The 23,725-nt window shown below is 42.7% G+C and overlaps 1 protein-coding gene and 1 long non-coding RNA gene across 3 annotated transcripts; both read left to right on the top strand.

The window, feature by feature from the left end:
- Positions 1 to 4,621: 4,621 nt before the first annotated feature.
- Positions 4,622 to 5,812, top strand: LOC120043618. Of its 2 annotated transcripts, none has more exons than XR_005476487.1 (3): positions 4,622 to 4,643; positions 5,550 to 5,606; positions 5,711 to 5,812. It is a non-coding gene; the product is annotated as an uncharacterized LOC120043618 (long non-coding RNA). The 2 variants fall into 2 exon arrangements; XR_005476486.1 differs by lacking the exon at positions 4,622 to 4,643 and adding an exon at positions 5,365 to 5,445.
- Positions 5,813 to 8,669: 2,857 nt separating this feature from the next.
- LOC120043617 lies at positions 8,670 to 18,329 on the top strand. Its single transcript, XM_038988175.1, has 17 exons — positions 8,670 to 8,804; positions 9,065 to 9,163; positions 9,267 to 9,428; positions 9,580 to 9,679; positions 9,823 to 10,043; positions 10,734 to 10,890; positions 11,061 to 11,284; positions 11,597 to 11,717; positions 11,989 to 12,185; positions 12,301 to 12,415; positions 12,623 to 12,792; positions 12,889 to 12,986; positions 13,145 to 13,227; positions 13,564 to 13,753; positions 17,803 to 17,944; positions 18,042 to 18,138; positions 18,214 to 18,329. Exons 1-17 carry the CDS (start codon positions 8,670 to 8,672, stop codon positions 18,285 to 18,287), a joined length of 2,385 nt encoding a protein of 794 aa, XP_038844103.1. The 3' UTR covers positions 18,288 to 18,329.
- Positions 18,330 to 23,725: the final 5,396 nt, after the last annotated feature.

The raw sequence follows: 23,725 nt of genomic DNA on the forward strand, positions 1-23,725 counted from the left end.
ACTGAAATCAATCTATTTCTTCAGGTTAACGATACTGATTGTGTTCTTTTACACCAAATTCATGATGTCATCTGCGCTCTCTTTGATTTTAGCCGTGAGGATGAGAACGATGTCCTTCCTGTAGCTGGCTCATTGATGGTTCACTTCTCAGCTTCTTTGGAAGCTGCTCTTGGTTGGGGTATTCGGGTATGAATCGCATTCACCCCCCTTTTTTACACCGCAAGCATATGAGTGAGTTTCAACAATGCCTCTTTTCTCCTTGGAAGTTTCAACATCCATTATCTCAGCAACAGTTTGGTCATGTCCTGATTACACGCTACTAGCTATGAAGACGTTAGCAGGCTAATTTAACTACACACGCTGACACTTTTCGATTGCTAGCTTGTTCGTTGGAAATAGTCAAAAATATATGTCAATGGTTTGATTATTTACAAAATGATTCATTATATGGTTAGATATCATTTTTTGTGGGAAAAAAAACAAATTGCAACTGCAGTCTAAAACTATAAACTTTTTGAGAACCCCCAAATTGTTCCTCAGCTAGAAATGTTACACCCTCTCATGTCGCAATCTTGACCATGTCACTGATTTCATGGAGCTCTCCTGCGCATCATTTACTTCACAAAATCCCGCAAACGTGAAAGCGCCAGAAATAAACATCGCGAGATTGTACATATGTGCGAGTCAGAGATTTGAAAGCAGACGCTTTCATCCAAAACGATGTACAGTAATCCGTACATACATTTTACGTTTGGGTGGCCCAGGGAAATTTGAGTTTTTCGAGCTTTTCGAAGCAATTTTGTATATCTTTCTTTGTAATACTGTATGTAATTCAATCATTTCGAATTGATCACTTCCCACTGGGCACATACATCAATTCAATGTTTATTCCACGTTGGTTCAACGTAATTTAATTGAAATTACATGGATATTGTGTCACAGTGAATTTTATAATCTGCAATCAATTTAATTGTTTTCATGTGCCATGATTCTGACATTTCACATATGATCCTCATAGGATTAGGCTACATAATTAGTGGTGCAGTAAATGTAATCTCAATTCAATACGATGTGCATATACTGTACATATAGCCAATATAGCTATTAAACCCATGTTCAGTGACTGTAATCTGTGACGCAAGTGGCCTAATATGTTTGTGACGTTCCATGGAACCCACGGTATTGTTTAAAACTAGATTCTGATTGGCTTGCAGGTCATTCTACAGTGTAAATTATAAATTAAAACGTGCTTTTGTATCAGTGTTACAGATTCACAATACCGAGCGTGTCTCAACCCGTACCGCGCTTTTATCTGCCTAAAGGTATCTTCACGCACGACTGGATAGGCCTTTTGGATACGCTTGTCCAAGGTAAGGATATGCGTCAAGCTATAGCCTACTTTTAATCTTTTAGTTCCGAACTCAAATTACTCCAGTCAAGTGATTAATCGTAAAAATTTGTTGTTTTGACTGAGCAGTCCAATGGCCAATAACATGCATAGATTATGCATTAGGCATTGCACAAATCAGTGTCTAGGTCAGAATATAAAGTTGCTACTTCCGTCAACTCAAGTTACTCAATTCAAGTGATTAATTGTAAGATTGACTTGTTTTCACTGTCAAAACAAATAACTTTGATGGAATATTCCAAATTATAATGGCAATTATGCATCACAAATTCACAATATTACTTGTATTTCAATGATTTATCCAGGCCCAAGACATAAAGTCTTCTGAAAGCTGTGTAGCAATCATTCCATTGCTGACCCATAGGATGGTAATCACGTACATGATTGGCTTAATCTAGAATCATGGATGCCTTTCATGTGAGTACACACACCATATTTTTTTTTTTTTTTTACATATCTCAGAAGGAAGATACCTCAATATCTGGAAGCACTGTCTCATGTACAATTGCTCTGAAATGTCTAGCAAAATGTTGACTTGATTGTTTCATCAAGACCTTCTCATCACAAATTGGAACTAGTGGTCAACATTGGGACAATGCAGCCATAAATAACATGGACCAATATTTTCATGGAGGTAAGCGCTACACTTCTGATGGGTTTAAAGATTGTATTACATTATCTAAAAGTGAGAAAGTAAACCCCAGCTGTTATTCTTTTCACATGGAAGGACAATCCCTATTATGCCATGAATGTTTCATTGCTGAACAACCATAGATATGTTTCCTCTAATTTGGCTCCCGTTCCTCCAACAGTGAGCAAGACCTGCCAGCAGAGCTCACTGGAGCAGGGAGACATCCCGTCATCCTTTTGGCGCCTGACAAAGTACACTTTTTTCCTTCTAAATAACACTATAGTAACATCTTCTGCACAAAGTTACATTCCTAATAAGATTGGTGTTAAGTGAGAAAGAATCCTAAAGATGGTCCAATGGGCATGGTCTGAAGCCTCTCGTCATCTCAGTATGTTGAACCGCCTGATTTCTTGCAGGCTTGAGATTCAGATCCTGCTGAACGATGTTAAGCATTCGATTAAACACATGCAGGGGACGCTGAACACCATGCAGGGGCAGTGTATTGAGTTGCAGACTGCCATGTCTAAGGTAGTGTCAGATGAGTCTCAGATACAGAAGAATAAGTCTATGATGGTATGGTGATAATGATTGAGATGGTGATTATAATAATGATGACTAGCGGTACCCTACCCTACAGGCAGTAAATCATTGGATCTGATTAATTCAATTCAATCTTTGAGGACTGCAACCATAGAAATACAATTTGTTTACACTAATAATAAGCTATTGTCAACTTCCCGTCTATGCTTATCTTGCTCATTGCCCACTGTCAATTGCTGACTGTTATCCTATGTGTGCATCTATTATTGATTTCTCACAGAAAAATCATTTGGTTTCAAATGTACCTGGGGCCATGTAAATAATTGTTAGGCTACTCATTTTGAATCCACCGGTGGCAACTTGTGTGACCATAAAAGTCTGTGTGCGACTGGGCACAGTAAAATAATTTGGTTACTGACCTGCCCTACATCATAGAAGGCTCTTCAAGTCAGAACTAGGAAATTCTGACATTTCTGACTCGCGAACTCGTTATGGAATGATGATTTCAAGTTTCCCACTTGTGAAGTATCAGAATCAACCAGCAGGAAGCTCTACACTGATAACTTACATTAATTTTAACTCTGAGGTTCCAAGTTTCCGACGGCATGTGAATGCGGGATAATTCACCCATTATGGGTAATGGGTAATTTATGTAGGATAACTGTAGGATAATTACCCATAATGCTCAATGTCAGTGAGCATTATGGGTAATTATCCGACATACTTACATCAAATACTTTATGATAGCATCATCTCCTGCAGTAACAGTGTCATTCCAAACACAATAAATGTGAAAATTAACAAAGATACAAAATATTGCTAAGGTGAAGAAAATCAGCTCAAAATTGTAGGTGGAAATGCCCCTGCAGCAGGGAGGCTTACAGTATTATAATATATTGTAGATAACATTCATATAATTTGTGTATTTACAGTATCAGTAAACATACAAATGAAAGTCTATGCTAGGGATTGATCTACACTGAGTGAACAAAACATTAAGAACACCTTCCTATTGAGTTGCCCTCCCCCCTTGGTGGTGGACCGTTGTTGATACTCAGGGAAAACTGTTGAGCGGGAAAAACCCAACAGCATGGCAGTTCTTGACACAAACCGGTGCACCTGGCACCTACTACCATACTCTGTTCAAAGGGACTTAAATCTTTGGTCTTGCCCATTCACCCTCTGAATGACACACATACACAATCCATGTCTCAATTGTCTAAAAATCAATCTTTAACCTGTCTCCTCCCCTTCATCTACACTGAGAAGAAGATTTAACAATTAACATCAATAAGGGATTATAGCTTTCACCTGATTAGTCTATGTCACGGAAAGAGAAGGTGTTCTTAATGTTTAATACACTCAGTGTATGTGTCAATGATGTTATAGATTCCAAGTGGTTGATTTTTTAGGGAATGACTATATGCTCTATATTATACCTGCAGATCATCACAGCAGCCGAAGTTGCGGTGCAGAGGGAGGAGATCCTCCAAGCATCAGGCCTCATCCCGTCACAGAGGGAGGGGGTTCTTCCAGCATCTTCTATCACTGCGCAGAAGAAGAAGATCCTCAGAGCATCAGGCCTCATCCCTGCACAAAAGGAGTTGATCCTCCTGATGGCCAGTGTCACTACGCAGAGGAAGGGAATCGTCCCAATGGCCAGCGTCCCTGCGCACAGGGAGGGGATTTTCCCAAAGGCTAGTGTCTCTGCTGAGAGGAAGGGGATCCTCCAAACAGTCAGTGTACCTGCACAGAGGGAGGGGGTTCTTCCAACAACTACTGTCACTGTGAGAAAGGAGAAGATCCTCAGAGCATCAGGCCTCAGCCCTGCACAGAGGGAGTTGATCCTCCTGAAGGCCAGCGTTCCTGCGCACAGGGAGTGGATTGTCCCAAAGGCTAGTGTCCCTGCAGAGAGGGAGGAGATCTTCCTCACAACCAGTGTCCCTGTGAAGAGTGGACACAATCATCCACAACCACCTCCCATCATCCCCATGGTGGCACCACTGTGGAAATGGGATGGTGGAGCGTGTACTCAACCTGTGGATTTCTATTCCAAGAGAAGAGGTCACTTAAACTTACCTAATTAGTAAAGAAATTACCATTGTGATAGTGTGAGAATTAGCTGTGATAGGTTAAATGTATGGCTCATGTGAGTGTATACATTTTCATACTCCAGTGAATCTCTCCAGGATTTCGCATGGATTTTTTGGATATTTGCAGATAAATATGCTAGATTTTGCAGCCACAATTATGACATTTTGCATAGCAATATGCATTTGTTTTGTCCAATTTGTTGCAAAAATGCGCTGACAAGGGAAAAAAACTGTGTTGACGTGTGGCTTGATTGAACCATATTATGCAGTAAATGTGCGGTGATTGGTTGGAATTGCGAGCCCTCTTTTTGTACTGTGGTAATGGGTCAGTTCTATGCGATAATATTGTGATGTTGTGACTATTTTATGCAGAAATAGTTTGGTGATTGGTCAAATTTGTAAGCCTTAATATGCAGGGAATTGTTGATTTTGCAACCAAAACAAGCGATCGCAGAGTCCTGGAGTAACCTCCCAGTTATCCCTGTGACTGCGTGTAGGTTAAGATTGGGTTGTAACAGAGTATCAGAGCGAGACGTTTCTACCTGTCAGCTAGTAATTGTTCTGTATGGTGACATGAGCAGAGTGGCCTGACTTCTCCCACTTATTACAGATGTCCGACTTAGATATGTTGAGCATCCTGCTATGATGTCCATCACCAAGCCGGAACACTCCGAGGCCTCCACAATAACAGTGGAGGCTGGCTCAGCTGGGTCTTTGGGAGTGGAAGAGTTAATAAGAAGGAGGTTCATCTACCTGAGGACAAAGACAGATCTGTAAGGAACTGGTTATTAACACTATATTCTATGTAGAGACAATTGAGTGGATTAAAAAAAAACTATTGTGGCTTGCTTCACATTGCTAATATCTTCTTCCTCAGATTGTCTGGGATCCAACTCTGCACAGATGGGTTAACAAAACTGAGCCCAAGGCTGAGGTACACACTTAAATTCAATGAAATTAAAAACAGTGAACAACCATTGTATTTTAACTGTGATAATATGACTAACAATTTGGAAAATGTGTTGATGTTTTTTACAGAACAAGTGTGTACCACCACCTCCACCGATGGGGACATATGGATATCAGGGGAACACTGGCAGTGTCCCCAAAGGAGTGAATCCTTACTCTATGAAAGCAGGTGAATATTGCTTTAGAATACATGTGGTTTAACCAAGACTGTCAGCCGATCATAGATGTCCCTGGTGGTCTCCTGCTAACACCTTTCCCACTACCAGCAGTTCTATGGGGCAGCAGATACCCTACAATGCATTACAATGATGGGACCAACTCAAAGCCTCCAAGCCATGGGCCTAGACTGCTTCCTAGACAGCGCTCTGGCTTGCTCCCTCCTTCACACTTTGACCTCATGGCACCAATGGTTGTGCCACCTGACACTCTACCCTACTGAGGTATGACTCTGGAAAATCCTTCCAAATTGTATCCATTCATCATTAACTGAGATTTTTCTTTAACATAGCAAGTGGCTGAAATAGCAAGGATGTTAACTATTTTTTATTTTTGTTCAAGAGGCCATTTGCCCAGAGTGGATTTGCCATACATAGATTTTTTCAGCTTTAAAAATCTTCAGCATAAAAAAGTATTAAAAGATGATCTTTTAATTAAATCTCTCCTTTGTGTCCTCATGTTCACATTAATTTGATGTGTTCTATCATCATTTACAATGCTTATTGCTTCTGCATTTCTTTAGACAAGTGTATATTATACACATATATTTTATTTTAGACATTACAAAACATATTTTTGTGCATTTTGAATTTCCTACATTTACCTGTACAGACAAGTATATTTTATACATATCTATTTTTTTAACGACATTTTTGTATGTATTCCATAGACAGAACTACATATATTGGAATCGAACGTTCGCAGAGATTGTTTTGACTGGAGTGATGCTTAGGACTTCATAAAAAAATCTATCCCGTTTTATTTTACCACTACAGTCTGTTCGTCGGACGAAACTGGAGAAAAATAACTAGTGTCGAAAGTAAACATCCACACCTCGATGGTGTCAACTCTGCTTATGTCTGCGTAATGAAAAGGTAGGGGGGAAAAGAAAAAAACATCTGGTCTAGCGATCGATGACAAATTAAATGGTGCCCGTGTAACAGTTTTACTTCTGTCCCGAACCAGTGACCCTTTGCACACATATACAACAGTTACCCATCGCTCCACAAAAGCCACGGCCCTTGCAGAGTAAGGGGAACAACTACTTCAAGGTCTCAGAGCGAGCGACGTCACCGATTGAAACGCTATCAGTGCACTACCCCCCAAACTAGCTAGCCATTTCACACCGGTTACATCCAGCATAACCCCTCATTCAATTACGCCAGTGGCAAACAGTGAAATGTGAGGAGCAGGAACAACTATAGCCCTCAAACTCACCTCTGGGTCTCAAAGCCAGTTCCACTGCATTTCTTCATTGTTCTCCTGTCATCGGGGATCTAGACCTGGGACACCAGGTGGGTGCAAGTCATTATCAGTTAGAACAGAAAACCAGCAGGCTCATAGGGCAGGGGAGCGTTTCCCAAACTTGGTGTGCATTTTGGTTTTTGTCCTAACACTACACAGCTGATTCACATTAACAAAGCTTGATGATTAGTTGATTATTTGAATCAGCTTTGTAGGGCTAGGGGAATAAAAAGAAAATGTGCAGCCCTTTGGGGTTCAGGTGACTGAGTGTGGGAAGCCTTTGTCATAGGGTAAAAGTTGAATACCCCTGGACTGTAGGCTGCACACCTTGGGTCAAATATTAGATTCTGTAGCTGTGTATTTTATCAAAACAATTCTATTCTACAATGGTTCCTTTCCTTAGCTCAGGGTAAGTAGTAGCAGGCCTAGAAGAGTCTTATGCGACGCAAACATTTGAATTGTGTTCTTCCTCCTTTTAATCAATCATAATAATTTGTGAAATGCCTTACAGGTTGTTTTGCCTGTTGGCAGCTGTGGGCATACAAGCACAACAGAAACCTTCTATAAGTATGCATTTTTCACCCTACAAGTTCAAGCACTAAGCGTTTGACAATATATTTTTTGGTTTTTAACTAACCTTTCCCATTCCAGATGACCTCAACGCTGAATGCCTTGGTAACGTTATTCGTTTGAGTGTCGCTCCTCTTTTTAAAGAGGTTGATGCTGTCTTCAGTGAGTTTGTCTCTTATGATTCTCCTTTCATAATTCATGGATTGATATTGTTGGTGAACTATTGTGTTCACACCATCTCCATCCCTTCCAGATGACACACAAATCATAAACCTGACGCCTGGCCTTGCTACTCAGTGTGGATTCAGCTTTAAATTTGACCCCATGGGGAATGCCATGTTTTTTGCTTCTCTTCAAAACTGCTTTTCCCAAAACATGGTAACCCTAAGCACTGTAGTGTTCTTGATCTTCAAATGGACAGTTTGCCTTTCAGTGTCACTGCATTTGCAACCCATAATGTAGCAACGTCATTTTATTTAACCTTTGACATGGAGTCATGCTGAGACCAGGCTCTCTTACAGATGAGCCCTGTATACACAAAGATACCAGTCAATATGTGCATCACTAGATGAAAAATGTAATCATTGAAAACAAATGCATTCTTCAGTTAAAAAGGTCCTCAATAAGCCTGAGTTGCTAATTCATACAATTTTAGAGCATGGAGGTTATTAGAAGTACGGTGCCAGAAACATTTAAGCAGTTTTACCACCCCTGGGTCTGCTATCTCTTACCTCTAAGTTAACGATGACGTAAGGTACAGCAGAAGTTTATGGAGGGCTTTCAGAGGGCCAGCCAACTTTCTGATACAGACTGCAGTGATGTGTACTACTGAGCTCTTCTCCTGTAGTGTGGCTTCAATACAGTGGCAGCTGCATTCATATAGGCAATTTTGCCACAGTCTATAGGTCATGAAGGTCAACTGAATTATTTGTTTTCTGCTATATAATGAAAGGCTTTAATTATTTTTTTCCTTCCCCCTTCATTTTAGGATGATAAGATGTTCAGCTTGGTCATGCAGTTCAGGCTGCCAGGAAACCACATGACTGAAGACCCTGTGTATAGAGTGGGCAAAACCTGTAGCTACACCCCCTGGACCTCCCGAGAGATTCTGTGCGACCGCAACTACATGGAGGCAAGTGAGCAGAGCATGCCCCAAAGGACATGTTTACAGTCGAGCTTGTCGTACTGCCTGTATAAATGATCTGTCTAGAGCTACAACTGTCCAGTGTTTCATTTCTTCTGCTTCTGTGACACAACGTAGAGGTTCTTGACTCTCTCAATTCAATACTCCTTAATTTAAGGAGGCGAGTGGACAGATTGAGAACTGGCCCTTGATTTCGTATTGTATGGGAGGGAGAAAATGCATAGGGAATAATGGCCTTTCTTCTCTAGGTGTCTGTCAGAAGGACTCTTCCAGACATCCAAACCGTCCCTGAACAGCCCACTGGAGGCCCGAAAGCAAGGAGCGGCAACTTCCGGAGAGGAGCTGAGGTAGCCATATTTCAATTTCTGTAATTTCACTACAAGATGGCGCTAAACAAAATGTGCATTTGTTGACAATTTGTTTAATTCCTGTTTCCATTTCCTGAGACAGGCTGTTGCTGCAGGATACAAAATGACAGCAGTCGTCTTTAGTCCTAGCAAGAAGGTCATGAGTGTGGATGAGGTCCAAAGAAAGGGCTATGCAATAGCCAACACTCCCACACGGCTGGTGTTAAGAAGCCCTCATAATGCAGAGGAGACATACCTCCAGAATGTAAGCTGACTTTCTCCACTTCCTCCATGAACTGGGTCATGTTCAGTAGAGCAAAAATTTGGAAACGGTGGCCCTACCTGAACTCTGAATCATATTGTTAATACGGTGTGCCCTACTGAACACGGCCCTGGTGTGGTTGCCCCCTGAACAGGTAGCTGGGGTTCCGATGCGGGTGCTCTCAACCTCAACCTTCTTTGAGCAGAAGTGGCTGGTTACTCGAGTAGATGCCACGGCTGTTTGTCCAACACCAGGTTGAGTGTGAAATAATGGACTAACTTGGCAAATTAAGATCCTATGAACCCAGTTCTTAATTGGCTCCAGACAAGACTTTGATTTGTTTTCAGTTGCAAAATGTTCTGTTATGATGTGTACTTGGTTTCTTGTTTCACTGCAGGGGCAGTGGCCTTTACTCCAGAAGTGATCACCTGGTACATGCCCAAGCACATAGACCCACTTTTCTCCTCTGATGCCTTCACCATGTTGGAGGTGTACATGGGAATTGACGCTAAGAGGCTGGACACTGAGGAAATGGCTGCCAGAAACTACTCGGTTTTAGTCACAGAGGCTCATATTATTGTTGAAATTCCGGTGGGGGCGGTTGGCGGCTATTTCAAGGTCAGCGTTGGATGAGTAAAATGTTCCTGTTTAATTTCTAAATCAAATCTTATTTGTAGAGCCCTTTGTACTGCAGCAGTTGACAGTGCTTTGCAGTAACCCTTTGCCATCTCTCATGGGATAACTCCTAGAAACGTTGTCTTGTGTTAAATGTTTCTAAGTGAGCAATTGTCTGCTTAATCAGGCTAATATACAATGGATTGTTGGGTGTGTGTATACAGCCTGACACATTGGATTGCAAAATCGGGTGAATGTTGCATAAAATGACACTTAAACATACTCTACCGCTTGTCTTTGCAGTTTGTCCTTCAGCCACTTGACATTTGAGACCAAATATCCACACTAAAGTATTGTTTACCTGACTTTTAGGGAGCCGGTAGCTTTGCCACTCAACTGAATGCAAAGCAACGTTCGGTTACACTCGGCTACTGTTTACATTGTGCAAGTGTTTACTTTGCGTGTCGGTTGCTTTGAAAATACACACCGCCGGAAATGCAAGTTGACAACCATATGCCTACCAGCTCTCTAAGGTCGGGTAAACCGATATGTTGTCTTAAATTACGAGCGGCTGAAGGACAAACCACACAGATAACCGGTAGAGTAACATTCTGGCTTGTAAGGAACATTTAGCTGTTTTTGCACTCCACTTGTGTATTACAGCCTGAATGCATCACTCGTCTCCCTTTACAGAGCCATATTCAGGATGACCAGTACTTTGTCACTTACACCATTGAGCCCATGCTTGAGTTGCTGTGGATCGAGGAGGTCGCACACGAGGACACACGCTACAAAGTCCTCTTCCCTATCACAACACCTCCGATGGCCAGGCCTCCACAAGTTCGCAACTGTGAGTCTGGTTTAGTTAAATAGTGCCTATGGTAATTTGGGATGCCTGGGTTGTTCATTAGGCACAAAACAGAAGAAAATGTACTGAAACGGGGAGGCAATAACAAATGTCCATTTTCGACTTCCATTGTACCGAATTTCAAAATGTTTTTTTTGTTTGCCAATGAACAGACACGCCCTTAGACACAGTTCCTGAGCAGGCAGTGTTTGTGCTTGAGTTGGGGACCTTCAACCTTGATGTGGAGCTGCTGAACATCACCTTTCCCACCATGGTGCTAACTGTTGCAGAGTGCAACGCCAGAGGCTTCAATGTTCAGGAGCAGAGATCCCTGGACAACACCTTGAAGAGCTTCAGGATGGAGGTGCCCTTCTCAGACCCGGTGGTCTTTAAGGAGGTGTGTTTCTGTTAAATGCAAAGCCACACGCAGTGATTTGTACATGCCCTAATAAGTGGGCCACCAACAAAATATAAATAATGGTGCAAATGTACTTTGTATCCCTCATTTACTCGTGTTTCCATTATTTTGGCAGTTGTATGCATTCACTTGCCAATAGTGCTTGATTTAGAGGAATGAGGGCAACATTACTTCAAGTATATAGTTTGTTTTAATAGTCCCCATATGTACTTAGTTGTCACTTGATATTGAATAGAGTTCTGTTACAACAATAATGCTATCAGTTGACCAATGCTTTTAACTTCACTACAGAGAAGGGCGGAACAAGGTGTCACAACCTTCACTCTTCAGCTGATCTACGGCCTGGTCGTCTTTCCAGAGTACGCTCCTTTCGCTCACTCTGCCGTTGTGGACGCAGTACTGCTGGACATTGGTATGTCTCTGGACTACGCCAAACTACTGTTGAATGGCTTCCTCTCGTTAATGATTGCAGTGAAAGCCCAACTAGCCATACTGTAGGTTTTTCCTATGCGGTCTCTCTACAAAGAAAATGTTAAGCTTTAGAGTATTTGGACCCAGTGTCCTGTTCCTGGTTTGCCAGGATCGTGTTTATTCTGAAAACAAGGTTTTCTCCTTGGACAAGTTCAAGTAGTACCTTCCTGTTTTTTTGTGCTTAATGAACACAACCCTGTTTGTCCTTGTAGTGCCACCCTCAGTCACTGGCAACTGTGATCAGGAGAACTTTCACATCACTGTGGACTACAGGAACCAAGATCCCTTTTTCGTGGTCTTGGTTGGCAAGCGGCTGCTTAACCATGAGCTTGCGCAACAGTATTTGACAGAGGGCGACGCAGACTTCACCATCACGGTGCCCTTCTCTTCGCCGGACGCAGTGTTTGAGGTACGATGCTCTCCCAAAACATGTTAACCTAAATTGCAGCAGCTAGCCTCGCTTTCCTTACCCTGTATACATGCATACAATATTGGACTAATGAACTCTCCCATTGGCTTCCCAGTCGGTTCACCCGTCCTCTGTCAGGAGCAGACTGGATGTGGCTCTGTTGAATCCTTACAACAACATGACCATCAAATACTTTTCCCTGGCTTGCAGCTTCCTCAAAACGCTGACTGGTTGGTTCTCAAACAATTACTTCCGATAAATAGTCGTTTGACATGGTTACCTAACCTGGGTTCCTTGCAAATACTGTGAGTCTAATAGTAGTGCCAGATGGGCATGGTTTGCACTTTTGGTGCTATTCCATTGGTTCTACTGTGCTCAATTAAGTGTACCAAATACAGAACCAGGTCTGATGCTACTTTTGCTCCCCCACCCCCAAGAGTGTTTCTCTAACGGAACGATGACTGCGCTGGCGGTCAAGGTGGAGTCTGCTCCCAGTCTGAACCCCGGTCAGCTGACCCTGAGCGACCCCGCCTGTGGTCCCACCTACAGCGACGATCGCTTCGCCTACTTCCACTTCACTGTCAACTCCTGTGGCACCACCAGGAAGGTAAAATGACTATTACCCTGAGGTGATGGGTACTGTGTATTTACGGACTGTTTGCTTCTGCAGGCTGTAATAAGTCAATTCCCCTCTACTACATAGTTTATCAACAATGTCATGCTGTATGAGAACGAAATCTCCTTGCCAGATGAACTTGAGGTGAAGCTGAATGGCACGACGTCTTCAGAGGAGGAATATCAGTAAGTGCATTACGCATCACAATTGTAGCTGTTAGATTTTATAGGTTTTTTCTTCACCAATTGCTCAATACTTTGTATACAGGGAAAATGTGCCTATACTACCAGTGTCCACTCCTTGAAGTTTCCCCTATTGAAGTTGCCTACATCCCTCTTTTTAGGCTAAAGGTTTCCTGCTACTATGTGGTCAGTTTTGCCGAGACTGGGACGGGTCGACAAATGGTCAGAATGAGACTCGCTCAGGGTAAGCGTGCACAAATTCAGAATTTCAACTTGGCCTCTAAATTCTAATCACTCCTGATGATCTGGAAATGGAATATAGAATCTTGGAAGGTGTCCTTTACAAAACCATTGCCAAAAATGTAAGCCTTATGATATATTACTCTTGCGTTCTGAGATCTACAGGTGTGGCTACGGAGTAACGGTGAGGAGCTGATTTGGGAATTTGTCAGAAGCCTCTGGTGGTGGGGGGGGTTCATCGGGGCACAACAGGATATGATAAACGTGTGTTTCTTAATGGACAAGTTGAGATGGTACCTCGCTGTTTTGTGCCCACCGGTTGTCTCGTTCTGTGTTCCAGACGCCTCGTATAACACGTTCCACCAGGAGGAGGACTATCCAGTGGTGAGGTACCTGAGACAGCCTCTGCACTTTGAGGTGGAGCTGACCAAGTCCTCTGACCCCAAGATAGCGCTGGTGCTTGACCACTGCTGGGCCACCCCCAACGAGGACCGTGACTCCCGACCCCGGTGGAATCTCATCATTAATGGGTAACTTGTTGTTTTTGGGCCTAAACAAGTGTTATTCCACAGGTGTGGTTCCTGAGTAATTAGCAACCTATCATGCTTGGCAGGCCATTTACTTTGGCTACCGTGGCTATGCCCCCATCCATAGGTCATGAGTGGTCACAATGGTTTGAGCTTAAAAACGATGTGAGCAGTATGCGGTCTGTCACCAGATCTCCACCCAAATGAACACTTATGGGAGATTCTGGCGTGTAGCTTCACACGTAGCATCTCGGGTACTCCGAGATCCCAGGTGTCTTAAACACCATATGTCAGTTGAGTCTGACAGACTCTTACGTGATAACCCGACTGCATTGTATGGCGTTAGCTCATATTCGGTACCACCTTCAAAAGTGTTTTACACACGTGTCCATTACAATCTAGGCAAGAATCAGAATGCATGAATAAAACGCCAAGTACATTATACTCACGGTATGCTACAGTAGAAACGTTACACAGAAAATAAGGCACTTTGATAGGAATGCACGCATGTCCAGTTATTTGTAAGGAAGGCAATGTGGCCACCAGGCAATAAATGTGCAAGGCCTGTTCTGACTAGATGTGCAAATGTCTGTATGCTTGAAGGAAAGTTTGTCTGGCTCATTCAAATTCTCAAAGAAATTGTCTGCAACAGTGAAATGGGCTACTTTTGTGAATTAATGAGGCAAACTTAGAAGTTGAAACGGCCTATAGAAAATTAGCAGGTTGTGTGCCTTGGTTTGAGGTCAGTGCGGGCTAACTGTCCACATTTTGGAACGGTGAGTGCATTCTGACATCCCGCGCATAATATAAACTCCCACTGGGGCGACTGAAGATATTTGGAAGTCGCGTGTGGAAAGGTTAAGACACTATGTTGGCGTTACCTACACCTTTTTACTCAATGTTATCCTTTTGGTTTGCTACAGTTCAGTGTTTTGCCGAACTGATGGTCAGTCGAATAGAAATCGAGAGCGGCTGGCAAGCTTGGCTTGCCTTTCCAATTGGTTTCATACAACTGCTCCTAACACTGACTGAATAGTTGTTGAATTCAGGCACAAGTGACCTCTTGTGTTTAAAACAGTTATGCGCTTAACATAATGGATGGTTCACACGCCTGTGCAGCATGGAAGTTGATGTTTGAAACTGAATAGGATCAGTTGACAGGATCCCTAGAAGTTGATACTTTCAATGGAATTTCCTGTCCTAGAGGAATGCGCTAATTGGGAGTTGCTAAACATGAACAAATACCACGGTCAAGTGTAGCAGCATCTTGCTAACCTTATTTAGCTAGCTAATGTTCATATTTAAAAAAATGTTACGACACAGCTGGGTTTGTCATAAGCATTGATTTGGGTGAGCACTTTGCCACAGATGGACACCGCTGGCCTAATTTTTTACTTTTCTATTTTCTCAAGAATTTAAATTGGGTAACCTATTGAAAGATTACTTATTTTTCCTACATTGTAATGGACACTGCAACCTTTGGTAGATGGGCTACAATGACTTTGCCCATGATTATGCACGCTGCAAATGACACTTTATTTTGCGGGTGCCTTTTCAGTATCTGGATACATGTTACACCAAGCAGTGTAGTGAAGCAACTTTATTGGTCAAAACCATTTATTTGGGGGATCGGGTTTGCCAAATGCTATCAAATCACGCCATTTTACCATTTTTATGAAATGGTCGCAAAACCCCAAATTTGGCACCCCCTATTTTAATTTGCTCCGGTGGCCATGTGGACACAAGGCTCATCTGTCACGGGTGTAACTTTGCAGCGGTTTATTAAATCAAATGTCATCCTGGTGGGGGTGGTAGCAGTTTGAAAAAAAACAGGCTGATAATGTTTTGTAGATCATAGGAAAAGACACCACATTCACATGGCTGTGCACGAAATGGGCAGTTCAGATTTGTCACTTCAGCTGCAACTATATCATACTTGGCTTAAATCGTTGAGTAAAATCCTGGGAAAGCTCTTGTCTGTCAGCTCAAGTGGATTTGTACTGGTGTGGGCGTTTGTCTCAATGTAACGTCTTCAGATTTCACAAATCCCTTTTTGCTAATATCTGTCAGTTAAACAGTAAATGATAAACCTCCCAAAGATGCAAATGACAAAAGTAGGCCTTAACTGTCAATGCGTAGGTTACTTTGTATAGTAGAGCTGCTCCCTTCACAGAAGTCCTCCACGTGTGAATCTGATGCCATGGGTGTAGAATTTATTTTGTGACCAATTTTTCCGACAACGGAAGAATTGCTCTGGCGCATTGCATGAAATTCTTAATTAAAATGAAGTACTTATTTTGAAAATATGATACCGACTGTATTCGGCAACTTTGGTTAAACCACGGTCAATTGATCAATATTCAGGTCGCCTGTAGTCTGACCATTCTGGATCATTTAGAATTTGAAGAACCATTTAGAGGGACGTCTCACCACATGAGAATGCGATCATGTCAATGTAATTGAATATACATGTTGGACATACGACGTAGACATTTGACATCCGTCATTTACCTAGCTATAAAAGTCTTTGCAGTAGACAAAGTAATATTGTTGATGAGAAATGCTATGGCATTGCTAGTATGACCCTCCCTTGACAAATGAAATGCATTTTTTTTCAAATAGGCAGCCCAATTTCTGTTTTTAAATAAAAAATGTACTAAATCAGATTTTTCCAGGTCTGATGGGCCAAAAGATCAGAAATTAAAACCAACAAACTACTGTTGTGACCTTGAATTATCTGAGGACTGTTTAATTGTTACCCGACTCTAAATGAATCGTGTTAGGATTTGGGGTGCCGAGGAAACGGTTTTAAAGATACCGTCTCCCGACTTAAACTCCAGACGGTAGAAATCTATTACATTGCTAAAGTCAACTTATTAACCATTACATCGTATCCTCCTCGCAGCTGCAAGAACCCCAGCCTTATGATTCAGTACTATACAAATTGGTTTAATTTAATTACTAGCTAAACACAGGTCCCTAGCGGACTGACACAATATGACGGCTCCCCCACCCATGGTTCCATAAGGGACTTATCGTTGTTACATTTTTGCATGAATGTATTTATGTGGGATGCCGCCGTGGAAAGGTAGGTGGTTGGGTCGTCTCTCTGATTGGCTCCCTGAGGTCACAATGTCGTTAGTTGTCCGTGGCTCCAATGACAAGTCTTGAACGGAACTTCAGGATGGATTTTCCTTTCACTCATTCTGGAAGATGGGCTAATCAACCCTGTCGCTGATTCCTCAGTGGGTGATGATAGTAGGATGGTTTGGATATAGTAGCAGAATGGTCCCACTGAAGTTAGCTTTTCTAGGTACTTGGTTCAAACAGCTAATCGGCTGTACCAGTGACTGTCTGCCTGAGGGGTGTTTATTCTCCCTCGTGTTGGTATTCAGGTTTCGGACCACTTTGGACATGAGCTGCAGCTCGCCGTCCTTAGGAAGGTGCGTTTAGGAAAGTTCCAACCATTTCAAACGTGTAGCTAGCGACTCACGGTTTTCTGGTCTAATGTTAATTTCAGTTACCATCCTTTTATGCACTCTGGCCGCCGGGGACAGTTCTGTCAGTCTGACCCGCTCTCTGATGTCACTTGTGGCATGGCTACTTACTATGCACATTTTCTAGGAGATTCTCTAATACATTAAAAAGTGAATACTGGAACAATATTTCTAACATAAGACTGGTCAGAGATAGAAAAAGAATCATGTTGATTTTTAAAAAGGAAATACTGGAACTAGAAAAGTGCTCACACTACAGGTAGGAAGTCTCGAGCCTTTACATTGTATATGAAATATGTTGGGTGTTTTTCAAGACCGAGGTGAATTTAGGAGGGGTAAGAGTTTTGGTGGGAAAAGCCTGTTAACAAAGACATTCCTTTAGTTCATACTGGAGGGGGAGAAGGAACCCACTTCTCCTGTCATTTACAACACGGTGTGAATTGATCTGATCCTCACAGGACAGTCATGACACCACCATAAGACTTCTTACACAAGGCGGTTGGGGTTTACAGTGTTTTCTTGTTCCTAACTTAGTCCCTCTCTCTACACTGGCAGTTGTGAGAACCCGGAGGATCCGTACCGTGTAGTCTTCCACCCGGTGGTAGCTGACGCCAGGGTCCACTTCCCCCCTCACGTCAAACGCTTTGAGGTCTATATGTTTTCCTTCGTCGAGGATGCGGTTGAGCCGAGTGGCCAGGTAACAAAGTTCACCCAACAATCTTTAGGTTAATTTTGTGAGTGGCAATCATCTCTTTTTTTAAAATTTCTGACACCATCAAATCTTTGATTCCTAGGTCTTTGTCCATTGTGATGTGGTCATCTATGACACCAGTAGTCCCTCTGGCGGCCCCTGTAGTGGACAATGTGTGAATCAGGACAACCCGAAAAGAGGTAGGTCTTGTTTTATGCTTTTCAGACCCTGTCAGACCATAACTGAACTAATAGGTTCTCTCTCTCTCTCAACAGGTCAACGACATGTCAAAGACCTCTTTGAGGAGCGTCATTTCTATGTTTCTTCTGGATACATTCTTTGGGTGTAATGTCTTGTTCTAACATGTCAAATAAAGTGTTCTATATAACAATTACGTTTGCTTTACTTGCGTGGCAACAATCCTAACCGTTGGAGCTACCTTAATTGTATGTGATTTGCGTATAACACCAAGGCGCATGTACTTTAGTGGATGTAGTAGGCTTGTCATCTGACGTGTGTCAATCAACCCTTTTGTAAGCATGGAACTCTGAACCATCCACACCAATTTCCCGTCTAGGACGAACAATGGGTGTCAAAACAAAAGCTTTCCAATGTCCAGTAGGAAGAACTGACTCAATGTTATAGCAGATGGTGGTTTGTGAGGCCAGCAGGGCTTGTGGTTGGCTGCAGGCCCCAGGGAGCGCAGCAGTGTTGGGAATTTTCAACTGAAATTACAACTTTACTTGATACCTCTCACTAGCTTGGTTTCCATCCAAATATGGACCTTTCTTTAATGATATGCATGTACATCTCAAATGTGGAGAGCTTGACTTTCTCACTACCTGTTTTTTGTAAGAAGTGTTGACAAGCTGAATGTACCGAGCTGTCTGTTTTTAAAACTACTAGCGCACAGCTCAGACACCCATGCATACCCCACAAGACATGCCACCAGAGGTCTCTTACCAATCGCCAAGTCCGGACTACGGAAGGTACAGTCATGAATACGTTGCAATCTATTGCGCATCAGGATCAGATTTAAAGAAACACCTTACGGAACAGCGGGGACTGAAGAGATGCAGCAGTTCCTCCTTTAAAAGTTGGGAGCTTGCACCGCGGAACGGCTTCATTGCTCCAGACCACAAGGGGGAGTTGGCGCACTGGAGGATGAATTAGTTGGGTAACATAGATAAATAGGATGTTTAATTTACATAATATGCTTATGTGAGTTGTCATTAGAATGTGTCCCTTTGGACTATACTGTTGGCAGTTGCACGTTTCCCTTCTCAGCTAGGGCTCAGTCACTTGGGGCCCAGAGGAGTGACGTCAGAATGGAACATTGTCTTCATATGTGAAGGGATGGCGTGATTAAGGGGGAACCAATTATCTCTTGTCTCAACAATGTCTGTGCGCAAGTCACTACCCTCAGTGAGCTTGTCCAGGAGTGGGGAGAAGAGGAAGTTCACTTGAGATGGGATCAAATGTATTTATATAGCTCTTCTTACATTAGCTGATATCTTAGTGCTGTACAGAAACCCAGCCTAAAACCCCAAACGGCAAGCAATGCAGGTGTAGAAGCACGGTGGCTAGGAAAAACTCCCTAGAAAGGCCAAAACCTAGAGAGGAACCAGGCTGAGGGGTGGCCAGTCCTCTTCTGGCTGTGCTGGGTGGAGATTATAACAGAACATGGCCAAGATGTTCATAAATGATCAGCATGGTCAAATAATAATAATCACAGTAGTTATCGAGGGTGCAGCAAGTCATCACCTCAAGAGTAAATGTCAGTTGGCTTTTCATAGCCGATCATTAAGAGTATCTCTACCGCTCCTGCAGTCTGAGTTGAAAACGGCAGGTCTGGGACAGGTAGCACGTCCGTTGAACAGGTCAGGGTTCCATAGCCGCAGGCAGAACAGTTGAAACTGGAGCAGCAGCACGGCCAGGTGGACTGGGGACAGCAAGGAGTCATCATGCAAGGTAGTCCTGAGGCATGGTCCTAGGGCTCAGGTCCTCCGAGAGAGAAAGAGAATTATAGAGCATACTTAAATTCACACAGGACACCGGCTAAGACAGGAGAAGTACTCCAGATATAACAAACTGACCCTAGCCCCCCGACACATAAACTACTGCAGCATAAATACTGGAGGCTGAGACAGGAGGGGTCAGGAGACAGTGGCCCCATCCGATGATACCCCCGGACAGGGCCAAACAGGAAGGATATAACCCCACCCACTTTGCCAAAGCACAGCCCCCACACCACTAGAGGGATATCTTCAACCACCAACTTACCATCCTGAGACAAGGCCGAGTATAGCCCACAAAGATCTCCGCCACGGCACAACCCAAGGGGGGGCGCCAACCCAGACAGGAAGATCACGTCAGTGACTCACCCCTCCTAGGGACGGCATGAAAGAGCACCAGTAAGCCAGTGACTCAGCCCCTGTAATAGGGTTAGAGGCAGAGAATCCCAGTGGAGAGAGGGGAACCGGCCAGGCAGAGACGGCAAGGGCGGTTCGTTGCTCCAGAGCCTTTCCGTTCACCTTCACACTCCTGGGCCAGACTACACTCAATCATATGACCCACTGAAGAGATGAGTCCTCAGTAAAGACTTAAAAGTTGAGACCGAGTCTGCGTCTCTCATATGGGTAGGCAGACCATTCCATAAAAATTGAGCTCTATAGGAGAAAGCCCTGCCTCCAGCTGTTTGCTTAGAAATTCTAGGGACAATAAGGAGGCCTGCGTCTTGTGACCGTAGCGTATGTGTAGGTATGTACGGCAGGACCAAATCGGAAAGAGGGGTAGGAGCAAGCCCATGTAATGTTTTATAGGTTAGCAGTAAAACCTTGAATTTAGCCCTTGCCTTAACAGGAAGCCAGTGTAGGGAGGCTAGCACTGGAGTAATATGATAACAATTTTGGGTTCTAGTCAGGATTCTAGCAGCCGTATTTAGCACTAACTGAAGTTTATTTTGTGCTTTTTCAGGTAGCAGGAAAGTAGAGCACTGCAGTAGTCTAACCTAGAAGTTACAAAAGCATGGATTACTTTTTCTGCATCATTTTTGGACAGAACGTTTCTGATTTTTGCAATGTTACGTAGATGGAAAAAAGCTGTCCTTGAAACAGTCTTGATATGTTCGTCAAAAGAGAGATCAGGGTCCAGAGTAACGCCTAGGTCCTTCACAGTTTTATTTGAGACGACTTTACAACCATCAAGATTAATTGTCAGATTCAACAGAAGATCTCTTTGTTTCTTGGGACCTAGAACAAGCATCTCTGTTTTGTCCGAGTTTAAAAGTAGAAGGTTTGCAGCCATCCACTTCCTTATGTCTGAAACACAGGCTTCTAGCGAGGGCAATTTTGGGGCTTCACCATGTTTCATTGAAATGTACAGCTGTGTGTCATCCGCATAGCAGTGAAAGTTAACATTATGCTTTCGAATGACATCCCCAGGAGGTAAAATATATAGTGAAAACAATAGTGGTCCCAAAAACGGAACATTGAGGAACACCGAAATGTACAGTTGATTTGTCAGAGGACAAACCATTCACAGAGACAAACTGATATCTTTCCGACAGATAAGATCTAAACCAGGCCAGAACTTGTCCGTGTAGACCAATTTGGGTTTCCAATCTCTCCAAAAGAACGTGGTGATCGATGGTATCAAAGGCAGCACTAAGGTCTAGGAGCACGAGGACAGATGCAGAGCCTCGGTCTGCGCCATTAAAAGGTCATTTACCACCTTCACAAGTGCAGTCTCAGTGCTATGATGGGGTCTAAAACCAGACTAAAGCATTTCGTATACATTGTTTGTCTTGTCAACAGCTTTCTAAAATTGAGAGGAATGGAAGATTCGATATAGGCCGATAGTTTTTTATATTTTCTGGGTCAAGGTTTGGCTTTTTCAAGAGAGGCTTTATTACTGCCACTTTTATTGAGTTTGGTACGCATCCGGTGGATAGAGAGCCGTTTATTATGTTCAACATAGGAGGACCGAGCACAGGAAGCAGCTCTTTCAGTAGTTTAGTTGGAATAGGGTCCAGTATGCAGCTTGAAGGTTTAGAGGCCATGATTATTTTCATCATTGTGTCAAGAGATATAGTACTAAAACACTTAAGTGTCTCTCTTGATCCTAAGTCCTGGCAGAGTTGTGCAGACTCAGGACAGCTGAGCTTTGGAGGAATACGCAGATTTAAAGAGGAGTCCGTAATTTGCTTTCTAATGATCATGATCTTTTCTTCAAAGAAGTTCATGAATTTATTACTGCTGAAGTGAAAGCCATCCTCACTTGGGGAATGCTGCTTCTTAGTTAGCTTTGCGACAGTATCAAAAATAAATTTCGGATTGTTCTTATTTTCCTCAATTAAGTTGGAAAAATAGAATGATCGAGCAGCAGTGAGGGCTCTTCGATACTGCACGGTACTGTCTTTCCAAGCTAGTCGGAAGACTTCCAGTTTGGTGTGGCGCCATTTCCGTTCCAATTTTCTGGAAGCTTGCTTCAGAGCTCGGGTATTTTCTGTATACCAGGGAGCTAGTTTCTTATGACAAACGTTTGTAGTTTTTAGGGGTGCGACTGCATCTAGGGTATTGCGCAAGGTTAAATTGAGTGCCTCAGTTAGGTGGTTAATTGATTTTTGTCCTCTGACGTCCTTGGGTAGGCAGAGGGAGTCTGGAAGGGCATCAAGGAATCTTTGTGTTGTCTGAGAATTTATAGTACGACTTTTGATGCTCCTTAGTATATTGAGTTATGCCTTGGATGAGGTAATGTTTTGGTACTATGAAGTACCAGGAACGAGATTAGAACCTCGTTTTAGAGACCAAACTGAGCGATAATTTATAGCAAATGCAATCTGGCTAAGGGATACTCCTTTCTCAAGTAAAATGCCCTTTGTGAAGTTTTCCTAAGATCTGTGGTTCGTCATGTAAGTTGAGAGGGGTATATCTTTGCTATAAAAGATGTCAGTTGCCAATATGTTGGAACTCTCAACAATTAATAGATAGTGAATTGTTGAAAGTCACAGGGCTTTGGTAAAGCTCATATTATTAAAGATGAAGTTTAAGTATATCTCTGACTGGTGTGTGGTTTGTAACTCTCCTCATTTGGTAATACAGGAAATTGCCACGACAGCACTCATAATGCATTTGGGTCCCAAGGCTTTGTGATGACGAATTTTGACGCGAGCCACTGTTGCCTTGTGGCGCTCAACGAAGATGGCTGACGTCTTAACGAGTCAAGCAAATGTACAATTTGAGAGGAATGTGTTAATGTAGAGACAAACACACTGACTGCACAATTGTGTAAGCTTGCCTTGCAATGCAGCTGAAGTAACATAGCTAGCTAACTATTTACTTGCTTATTGTGTCGGGTTAAAAATAACTATGTAGCCGATCTGGGTATGGACCCTAAAACGTAAAGTTCTGAACTAATATTCATACCAATCTATGAACCTCAAGGCTGAATGGCATTAATGAAGCCTAGAGTAGAATATAACTTTAATGTGCCATGGATGCAAGTCCTATATACACATGTACTGTAGTCTGTACATTGAATATATTCACCGATCATGTACTCTTCCTTGGCAAATAAAGGTGCGGTTCAGGTATGACAGACAGTATTTTTCAGTCATATCAAACGCCATTATTTAAATGATGCGGTGTCTGCATGTATTACAATTATACACTTCAACAGTGTTTACTGCTCCTGGGATATCAATGATTACACATTGTAACTATACAATAGACTAAACATGATTGATCTGTAATTCATATATACAGAGAGAAAAAAACCTATGCACAT

Source organism: Salvelinus namaycush, unplaced genomic scaffold, assembly GCF_016432855.1.
Source record: "Salvelinus namaycush isolate Seneca unplaced genomic scaffold, SaNama_1.0 Scaffold977, whole genome shotgun sequence".
Taxonomy (NCBI): domain Eukaryota; kingdom Metazoa; phylum Chordata; class Actinopteri; order Salmoniformes; family Salmonidae; genus Salvelinus; species Salvelinus namaycush.

Bases quoted from the DNA above. Each gene is read 5' to 3' on its own strand.
- LOC120043617 (XM_038988175.1), top strand. From the start codon at position 8,670: ATGTTCAGCTTGGTCATGCAGTTCAGGCTGCCAGGAAACCACATGACT. The intron at 9,680-9,822 runs GTTGAGTGTGAA...GTTTCACTGCAG, and splicing joins GGCTGTTTGTCCAACACCAG to GGGCAGTGGCCTTTACTCCA. The intron at 12,987-13,144 runs GTAAGTGCATTA...CCCTCTTTTTAG, and splicing joins TCTTCAGAGGAGGAATATCA to GCTAAAGGTTTCCTGCTACT.